Genomic DNA, 11,002 nt, shown 5'->3' with positions numbered 1-11,002 from the left:
GGTAGAGAGTTTCCAAATGGGAGATTTGGTGGACAAAATAGGATTACAGGAGCAGAAAAAATAAGCACAACATGTCAGTCCCTCCTGAAACAAAGGTAGGGTTGTAAGATACTACATTTTGAAACAAAGACATAGTTCTTGTTTCCTGGAACAGGCAGTGCAGAACCATTTGTAGTTAAAGTTACAGGTTGGGCAGAGCACAACCCTTGAGAAACAGAAGTGAACAGGAATGCACCTAGTTTGACTTTTTACTATAAAATAACCTTTAAGCCTAAGATGAGGCAGGCTAGTTCTTCACATAATCATACACAATGTGAGGCCATTAAAACTCCATCCAGGGGCTGGGAACACAGGGCCATTGCCAGAGCTCTTGTCTATCATGCATAGGTCCAATTCCCAGAATTAAAAAACAGAAAACATTCAAATTATTCTTAGGGGGGGGGGAGCCAGGATCAGGATCAAACTGTTCGTTTTTTAAAACTACAACTTGAAAGGCTTATTTTAAATGCCCCATGTTCTCAGATACCTCATACTGATTTTTCTAATTCCATTTTACCTTCTCATAAATCCAATAGCACCACCTCAGTCTTTCTTTCCCAAGACACTGAGAGATACAAACACACTCCTTGCTCTCCTGGTTTTCCACAGAACATGAGCATGACCTATCAACAATATGTCTTAAATTAATGAAGAGAATCAACAACAAAGCCAAAATCTGTGGTGAACCAGAATAGATGACCTTTCTGCCCCCCCACTGGCTTTTCATGAAGGTCAAGAAAACGTTTCTATGCATCTTACAAAAGGAATATTCAGGAGAGCCAAGCCCTCTCCTATCAATTTCCCTTCTCTTCAGTTTCCCAGAGCAAGAGAATGAACAGCCCTAAGATGCAGCACTCTTAGACTGAGCATTTCTGAGCCCTGGAACAGATAGAATTCAAGTAGAAGCCAAACAGCCAAACCCTTACAATGTCACTAAAAATAAGATAAAACCTCCCTCCCTCCTCTTCAGCCCCAAACATGGAGAACAGTCTTGTCCATGAATGCTCACCCAGCAAAACTAATATTCAGCCAGCCTTAATGAGGCACTTCATGTCATTAAAGGAGACCATGGCCCTGCAGCAGATTCTCAGCGGAAATTAATAAGATCTGACTCCTGGTTATTTCCAGTGGGATGTCTGTTGTTACTATCTATATCTATTATTGTCATCACAGACAAGCTGCCCTATCATGACACATCTCCTCTGGGAGCCATTGGGTGCTTTAATAATTATAGCGTTATTTATCATTCACAACGAGCAGAGAAAACACTCTATCTGTGCAAGACCCTTTCTGTCACAAGGACAAAACCAGAAAACATTTGGCCAGGAAATGCACGCGCTCACCCCATCCTCAGCCCATCTCAGTCTGTGGGACTGAGAAAGCCAATCCAGACTGACTTTGGAAGCAGACATGCACTTCTGGCTTGCTACACATGCTTTCATCTATGTATCTATAGGTTTTTCCTTTAAAACCTTTATCTGGGATGGGGTGACAAAGAGGGATTTCGTGGGCAGTTATTTTAAGACCCAGGTTTTCAGGTTCTCTTCCACAGTGAGACTTGATGGACCTCCTCCAGGGACCCCAAACACCCACAGTGGAACCTGATAGAACTCCTCCTACAACAACCAAACCCTGGGATTCACAGTCGTGCCCCCCCCCCCCAGTTTCATGCTAAAGCAATCTGGAGAGGGTTGCAAGGGTGAAGGGTGGGTTGAAAGGGTCAGGGAGATGAATGGGACTGGGGTGCATGATGAGAAATTCACAAAGAATCATTAGAGGGGGGTGAGGGAGGGGGAGGGGGAGGGGGAGAGGGACGAAAGGGAGAGGGAGGGGGAGAAAGAGAAAAAGAGAGAGGGAGGGACAGAGAGAAGGGAAACTAAACATAATCATAAACAACATAACCACCCTATGCAAATCAAGATTCAGCCTGGGAAGGAGGAAGCCTTAATGCAGTCACTGTGTGAGCTGCACAACTGATTATGGTGGAGTCAGGGCAGGGTTCACTTGTTAGGTCAGGAGAAGGAAAGCTGTAGGAAAGGCTCTGGAATAGGTCTCAGGAGGCATGGGAACAGTTTCCAACTCCAAACTCAGCACTTCTCTCCTGTAGCTCTGATTGCTTGCTGCTAATGATCACCATGGCAGTAACACTGGGCCACACAAACATTAATAAACTAACTGACACCTAGGAGTGCACATTCGGGAACTGAATGTCAGACAAATATCAGAATGCTGTGATCATCTCACGGAAGATCAATAATAGCCTCTGTCTAACATCGTCCATGGTCACTGCAGGGCAAAAATAAAAAGGGTCTCAGAAAAGCAGAAAGGAGGAAGGGCCAAGTATTCATCAGCAAGCCAGAGCCCCTAAAGAAGCAGAGAGGCTCTAGAAAGCTTAAACACTATTTTCCCAGTGAAAAAAACAACCCTTGTGAATGGGTTATTGTAAGGCAGACTCAGAACATTATTGCATCACACTGCAGTTCCTGCAAGCATATGAGCTTTGCATGTCATTTCGTTGTGATAAAACTATCTTTATGTGATCCCTTTGGAATGATTCTTAGTACCATACCCCACTTTATTTTACTAACCAGCTTGCAGTCTCCTTGTGTCCCATCTGTTCTCTGTGGACACCCAGTCCTCTCCAACAGAATTTTGATGAGGCTTTGTGGATGGTTGAGGGACCGGTGGTCACCAGCAGAGAAGACCCTCAGGACTTCTAGTAGGCTTTGGCTCCCAGCTCTGCTTTTATCCTGAGTGAGGGCTTTGCCAGTCTCAGTAGAGGAAGCAAGGCTGATGGAGTGGGACAGGAGGACCATCCACACTGAGAGATTTGTCCAGAAACACATGTCCACTCTTTGGTTTGAGTTGCCCTGGGGGTGAATGGGAGGCTTCGTGCAGGATAAACTTACAACCAGATGAATTCCTGTGATAGAAAGGAAAAAATAAAAACTTCAAGACTTTCAACATGTTTGAAATGACTCACTAATTGGGTGCCTGAGCTGATTTGCAACAACAGGGGGCCTGGATGCCCAAAGGCCAGACAGGAAACTTCCCACCTCCCAGTGCCTGCACTAATCAGTCGAATGGTTAAATGAGGGTACACTTTCCTTGTCTGCAGTCAGTACCTGGCCCAGGACCCAGAGTGAGCTGCAAAACCATAAAAAATTCTGTGCAGTCAGTGGAGAAAATTAAAGAGAAAATGACTTTTAATACACTTCCAATATCACACTGAGTCAGAAGCCTTTGAGGAGGACAATGCCCTAGAGAAAAACAGTGACATTCAAGAAACACTAGTTAGTTTTTAGCTTAGTAAAACCATCCACCAAGATATTGGAGAATGAATTATCTCTGAAAAATTCTAAGACCCCAGAAGGAAGATAAATCTACTTACTAAATAGTCTCTGAAAGGATGGGAAATCACTTTAGAGTCAATCAGAATTTATGGAGAAAACAAAGTCTTGAATTGATTGTTTAAGGAGTGCAAAATGTTAACAGCATCTCTTGTAGTATCCAGAGACGACCCAATAATGACCTCCAGGGTAGTAACAAGATGCTGAGATTATCTTTATGACTTAAACAACAGTTTCAGAGTCTTATGTTAGCATTTTAAAAAGACACATAATAACACAGACCTTTCTAAACCCAGCACTTACCTCAAGAAAGAGAACTGGTTATTTATCTCAAGCTCCCTGGGCCTTTAAACTTCTGAGAGCATTTTGTGGTCCCACAGTTCTCCGTTTTAAAATTCCTTGACTGTGTGCTGGGAGCTGGAGAGGATTATTTCAGCTCAGAGACATTTCTAGTTGCTATGGAGAGAGCTACTCAGAAGGTAAAAATGAAGGTGGATGAAAGCAGACAGTTGCTAGCTGATGGATTTGCAGGATAATCAAATAAATGCGATTGAGGAATTACCATTTTATATCAACATTTAGCACATTATTTTAAAATTATCTATAGTCATTTGCCTTCCAAGGGACAGAATCTAGGTCAAAAAAATTTAAATAAAATTCTGCCTTGCACAGTGAAAGAGATTAGTGTTAGAGAAGGCATTTTCCTGAACAACAGATCACTGTTTAAACCAGGCTTAAACCAAGAGTTGACAGAAAGACTGGCCCTTTAAAACTTTGTTTCACAACTTGCTAAAAGACTCGAGGATTTCATAAATAACGGTCTAAACTAAAAGTACTTGTGAAAGGAACGCATTTCTTACCTGAGAAGTAAGCAGATACAAATGGGAGACATGTGCTAATCACTCATTGTATATGGAAACTGGGTACAACCAACTAAGATAACCAGGGTTCAATTTAACTACTCATTGTGTACATATTTTTGTCTCAAATGTCAAAGAAAGGGACTTGACCTTTTCTTTTTCTCATAAGCACCATGGTAATAGTAACTGGAGATAAAGGCTAGAATCCCCAAGAAGCAGGGAATTAGACCAAAGTTAAGACTGTCAAACTGAAGGTTGGGCAAGGGCTAAAGAACCAGAAGACTTTGGGCTTTGGACAACAGGACATAGGACCAAACTCCCTAAAGGCATGTGCTCATCATCTGTGGCTGTCCCTCCAGTAGGAACCACTATGTAAAAGGCTTGGGTTATCCAGTATCAAGAGCTTGGTTAAAAGACCGTTAAAGAAGTAATAGTTCACTGCTTGTGCAATATAGCTGGCCTTAATCTCTTCATTAACTAGTCCCATTACAAGGAGCAGAACAGATCTTCAAATTCATTCAATGCCCAAGCATCACCTGCCCCTCACTCCAAGACTAGTTTCTGCTGTACTCTGACCAGTACTCTTCAAGACTACCAGAGGACTTTCACCCATTCCATAGTTCCCTTTAGCCAGTGTCCAGCCTGAAAGTCCCACATGGTTTCAAGTCCTCTGATTCAGGGTGTAGCTTATACTTTTGTGCTCACCCTACCTGTTTCTCTAGCAAGCCTAAAAGTAATCTTTCTTAACTGTGTTTCCATTTTCAATACAGACTCATTTCCAGGAAGTGAACTTCATGTGTTTACTAACTCAATAACAAAGGAGATTATCTACTTTTGATGGAAATATGTGAGATATTTGGCTCATATTGGGCTCATCTCATTTGGCTCATATTAGGCTCATCTCATCTGACACAGGCAGTATTTCCTAATTTATAGATGCTTATTTATAATTTGTATAGTTTATATGTACAAATTTATATATGTGATGGTTTGAATATGCTTGGTCCAGGGAGTGGTACTATTAGGAGGTGTAGCCTTGTTGGAGTAGGTGTCTCACTGTAGGCATGGGCTTTAAGACTCTCATCCTAGCTGTCTGGAAGTCAGTCTTCTCCTAGCTGCCTCTGGAACAAGAGGTGAAATTCTCAGCACCTTCAACCCCACATCTGCCATGCTCCCTGCCTGATAATGGACTGAACCTGTAAACCTGTAAGCCAGCCCCAATTAAATATCATCCTTATAAGATGTTCTGGTCATGGTATCTGTTCCCAGCAGTAAGATCTTAACTAAGACAATATATGTTTGTGTGTATATTTTATGTTTGTGTAATTTATAGAAACTATGGTGGAAAGGGGGAACTGAGTCTGGTTGATTACCCCATCATTTAGTCCAGTTATTTGCTTTCTCATATGTCTTGAGCTTCACACTTCTACCATACAGTGTATTTACATGTGTTTTACAACTGAAAGAAGTTAAAAAGGACCTATTAAAATGGAAGAGACAAGCAATTTAAAATAAGACTCAAACAAGGCTGAGCTATCCAGTCCTGGGGTTCCATGTAGGCATGTAAGCTACTGTAGGGACTGAATCTCATGTCTATAAAAATCTTGGATTTATATATTTATTATGACATGTTTTAAGGCATATAGATGTATTGAAACTCTTGATAATTCACACACGTGTACATTTTGATATAATATCATGCCAGAAGATGCTGCTCTTCCTAGATACCCAGTTGCTCCTAAGGAGTATCTCTGGCAATTATCTGGGATGCAATAGCAATGAGCTACTTCTAGGCCACTTTCGTCCATATTTACTCTGTATTTCTTACTTCCCTCTTTACAAACACTAGCCCTTCTAGATGGCACTTGTGGTACTGTATCTTAATGTTCTAGCCTCTTTCATGCGTAAGTATTGTGCCTGCTTTAGCTACTATCATGAAACGCCAGTTAAATGTTCAAAACTCATTACAGTACTCTTCAGAAATGCTTAGCACCACCCAGCTAGTGTACATCTCCAGAAAGTTAAGGCTGTCTGCACCAGAGTTGGTACATGCCCTACCAAGCACCTGTTGGCTGCCATGTTATCCATTGCTTGTTTGTCTTTTAAGATTTATTTATTTTTATTTTATGTGTATGTGTGTGTGTTTGTTAGTATCTGTATATGAACCACATGTGTGCAGGTAGCCACAGAGGCTAGCAGAGGGCACCAAATCCCCTGGAGCTGGAGTTGCAAGCTATTGTGGAGCCACCAAGTGTGGGTGCTGGAGCCAAACTCAAGAGTTTTTGGAAGAGCAGTGAACTCTCTTATCTGCTAAGCCATCTTTCCTGCCTGTCAGCCATAATTTTTAAGTTGCCAAATTATATGTGGATAAAAGGTAGAACTACAGTTCAGGAGACAGATAGATGGTTTCCATGAGACTATACAGAAAAGGTAATAATACACCATGATTTAATTTTTGCTTTCTTGCCCCTTTAGCCCAAATGATTTCAGAGAAAGACAGTTAGAAGATAAAAATTTTGGGCTGGAGAGATGGCTCAGTGGTTAAGAGCACCGATTGCTCTTCTGGAGGTACTGAGTTCAATCACCAGCAATCACATGGTGGTTCATAACCATTTGTAATGGGATCTGATGCCCTCTTCTGTTATGTTTGAAGACAGCTACAGTGAACTCATACATAAAATAAACAAATAAATATTTTTAAAAAACAAACAACAACAAAAAAAGAAGATAAAAATTTCACACAAATATAATTTAAGGTTTACTCCATTAATACTTGCTAATTGTACTTATTTCTGGGTAGTTGAATTAAATAATTTTCTTTTTCTAAATGGTTTTCTCCAAATATGTATTAGCTTTCATCACTGTAATGAAATATTAAGAGAGTAACTTAATAGAGAACAGTTTATTTTGTCTCACAGTTCCATGGTTACTTGGTTCCATTGTCCTTGGCCTGCAAGAGGTAAATAGGGTAAAACATCCCATCAGGGAACATGGCACACTAACCCCATGGTATGCAGAAAGAAGAGAGGAAGAGAGAGAGAGAGAGAGAGAGAGAGAGAGAGAGAGAGAGAGAGAAAGAGAGAAACACTCTTTAAAGACATCCCCCCCATTAACCTTTCTCCAGCCCACTCTATGTCCTGACAGCCCAATGCAGCTATGAGCTCAATAAAGTGATGCACTGATGAGGTCAACATGCTTACCACCTGGTTAACATCTCCCCAGCAGCATCCATTGTAGACCACACCTTCTTCCCAGCAGCATCCAGTATGGACCACACCTCATCTCACCAGCAGCCTCTACTGTGGACCACACCTCCTCACCAGCAGCATCCACTGTTGACCATACATCCTCACCAGCAGCATCCACTGTGGACCACACCTTCTTCCCAGCAGCATCCACTATGGACCACACCTCATCTCACCAGCAGCATCCACTATGGACCACACCTCATCTCACCAGCAGCATCCACTATGGACCACACCTCATCTCACCAGCAGCATCCACTGTGGACCACACCTTCTTCCCAGCAGCATCCACTGTGGACCACACCTCCTCACCAGCAGCATCCACTGTGGACCACACCTCCTCACCAGCAGCATCCACTGTGGACCATACCTCCTTACCAGCAGGGTATCAAGTGGAGGGATGGGGTTGCCATCCCATAGTCAAAAACTCTGACCCAGAATTGATCCTGTCTAAAAGAAATGCAGGGACAAAAATGAAGAAGAGACTGAGGGAAAGGGTATCCAGAGACCAGTCCAAATTGGGATCTATCTCAAGGGGAGACACCAAGGCCTGACATTATTACTGATGCTATGGTGTGCTTACAGACAGGAGCCTAGCACGGCTGCCTCCTAGAGACCCAACAAGCAGCTGACCAAGACAGAAACAGATACTTACACTCAACCAATGGACTGAAGTAAGGGAGCCCTGTGGTTGAAAGGCTGGAAGAAGTTGTGGAGGAGGCAACCCCATAGGAAGACAGTAGCATCAAGTAACCTGGATCCCTGAGATCTTTCAGACACTGAACCAACCAACCAGGCAGCATACCCTAGCTGGTAAGAGGCCCCAATACATATACAGCAGAGAACTGCCTGGTCTGGCCGCAGTGAAAGAAGACACACCTAACACTAGAGGGACTTGAGGTCCCAGGAAGTGGGGAGGCCTGGCAGGGTAGGGGGGTGGGAGTGGGGACATCCTCTTGGAAATGAAGGAGAAAGAATGGTATGAAGAACTGTCAGAGGGTGGACTGGGGGAGAATAATGACTGGACTGTAAAAAAAAAGATTAAAGATAATTTAAAAACTTAGCGGTATAATTTATAATGAAATTATAATTTATATATTATAATTTATAATGATGATTACATTCTTGGAAAAATACTTATTCTATGTTCAAAGCCACTAGAGTAAAATGTTCTTTGGAACAGAATTTTAAAGCTCTCTGACCTTAAATCAGGCCACAATGATAGCAAAATGCTGTGTGATATTTGGGCTGTGTCTAAGAACAAATAAAAGTCTATATATTTGGAGACAAAAGAATACGGACTCCAAGTAGGATGCAATAGAAGTATGTATTTGCTCTGTATCTGGCACATTTATGCTTGTGGAAAATGTGTTTATCCCATGCTAATGTTATATAAGCTCTACAGTCTCACTGAAGAAAACATACCCCCTGAAGCCCTGTGCTAGTTAATATCAAATGGTCAGCTTGACAAGACTGACAGCCACCTAGTCGACAAGCCTCTTCACATGTCTATGCTGGATCATCTATATTGGGTTGACTGAAGTGGGAAGACTTGCTCTGACTGTAGGTGGCACCATTCTATGACTTGGGGTCCTAGAAGGCATAAAAACAAACAAGGGAGCTGAGCATAACTCATAACTCTGTTTCCTGACTGTGGAAACAGTATGGCCAGCTGTCTCCTGCTCCTGCCACTGTACCTTGCCTTACACACTAAACATGACAGATTGAACCCTCAAACTATGAACTCAGATAAGCCCTTTCCTCCTTAAGTTGCAATTGACAGGTCAATTGCAGTCAACCCATTGAGAGCAGTAACTAGTGCAGCCCTCACCTCTTTGGCTCCTTCTCTAAGCTATCATCCCTTGCTTCTTTAGATACATTTTCATGCTATCATCTTAGACTAAGACGACCATTCTCCTCTCTCCTCCTAAACCTAGTAGTTCCTATTGCCTTTGATCAAGAAAACAGAACCCTGTAAACAATGATCACTGTAGCATTTTTATCATGGACGTCCAGGGTCTCTCAACTGGATAACAACAGGGAACTAGTCGATTTGTAGAATATCTTTTCAGTTTATCACTACCATATAGCCAATAAACTTAGTCATTTTATATGTACTATAAAAATAATTCTTAAAAGTTTTCTTAATGGAAAAAGTAAGGCATATAATTTTGCATTTGTATAAAATAACAATGGGAGAAAGTGTATACTGAATTTTCCTTTTGCCATATATAGGGGTTAATATGTATGTAAATGCTACTATTTCAACTTTTATATTTCTACACATGCTGTGCATATATAACTATATATAGGAATGTATACATAGGTATGTATAGTATTATATATATATGTTATATATAATATAGTATATAGTATTGATCACACTAGGACAATGGATCAAATTGGTATATTGATTTTATTTCCAGCTGATACCACTTAAGACTCTGTAACTTCAGGCCAGGCTACTTGGCCTGACTTTCTCTTTGGCAGGAATCATAAAGATCTTTTTGCATGAGATGTCCTTCTCACAAGGGTGAAAGACAGCTGTTAAAACCTGCAACAGATATAAACAAGCTCTGAAGCGGCCATTATCTTCCACTAGCCTCTGACCTTCCTCCCCCATCCTTCAGTAATATCCCTAGAACTGACTGCCTCGTCCAATTATTTATTTGGACTGCTCTTCCTTCAAACATTAATAATTTTTTCCCTGAAAAAATTAAAAGCATCTCGTTTTTGTCATTTCTTTGGACTTTATTCTGCTGTAAGGACCTCCATGCTATGAAGAAAGACTTTACATCTTTTCTCTTACAAATCAGCTCCTGACTTAAGTAGGTTCCCAGATGCAGCCAGGGAGCCTACACAGAGTAAAAGTGGGGGTAGGATGGTGGGAGTAGTGCAGGGATTTCTTTCTTTCTTTCTATTCTGCAATGCAAAAAACAAACAAACAAACAACCACTTGAATCATTTAATTTGTGCATTGTGTATAGGTGTCATCAATGTGTTCATGATGAGGACATTGATAGAAGTAACTGATGAATGGAGCAACTGCAGTAAGATTCTGGCTTTGTGGTTCTCAGGGATGATAGCAAAAAAACAAAAACAAAAAACAAAAAACAAAAAAACACCAAAACAAAAACCATATCAATCTGTCCCCATATAGCTAAGTCCCCCAGGGCATTCATTCATATCTTCAGGAGGGAGATATGGAAGCTGGAGGGAAGCCCACTGGACCTTGCTCAACCCACTTCAAGACCGTCTGACTCTTGATGTTGCCTCTAGTGGACATGGACACTCTTGCCTTTGGGTTGTTCTGGTTTTTGGTTTGGCTCCGCCTTATGGCCAATTTCATTCCATTCTGACCCATTCTTTCTCTCTCTTGCCCAGGAAAGAAATGGACAGAAATAAAAGTCCTCATTCCCCTCTCGTTTCATTTTTTTTTTCATTTCTTTCTCTTTCAGGGTTATCTTGATTACTCAAGAGCCAGCCTATCAAGGCTCAGGTTCTGCCT

At 41.5% G+C, this 11,002-nt stretch overlaps 1 protein-coding gene across 1 annotated transcript in view; it reads right to left on the bottom strand.

Moving 5' to 3' along the window:
- Positions 1–3,776, bottom strand: part of Slc39a12 (solute carrier family 39 member 12) — a 79,703-nt gene extending 75,927 nt beyond the window's left edge. The window contains exons 1-2 of the mRNA XM_031373294.1: positions 3,693–3,776; positions 2,628–2,962 (exon numbers count right to left, since the gene is read on the bottom strand). Coding sequence (XP_031229154.1) covers positions 2,628–2,885 — 258 coding nt within the window. The 5' untranslated portion in view covers positions 2,886–2,962; positions 3,693–3,776. The remainder of the gene's footprint in view (positions 1–2,627; positions 2,963–3,692) is intronic.
- Between the last annotated feature and the right edge of the window lie 7,226 nt (positions 3,777–11,002).

The sequence above is a fragment of the Mastomys coucha genome, unplaced genomic scaffold, assembly GCF_008632895.1.
Source record: "Mastomys coucha isolate ucsf_1 unplaced genomic scaffold, UCSF_Mcou_1 pScaffold15, whole genome shotgun sequence".
NCBI lineage: Eukaryota > Metazoa > Chordata > Mammalia > Rodentia > Muridae > Mastomys > Mastomys coucha.
Note: the sequence above shows the minus strand (reverse complement) of the source record. Positions and strands in the feature narration are given on the sequence as shown.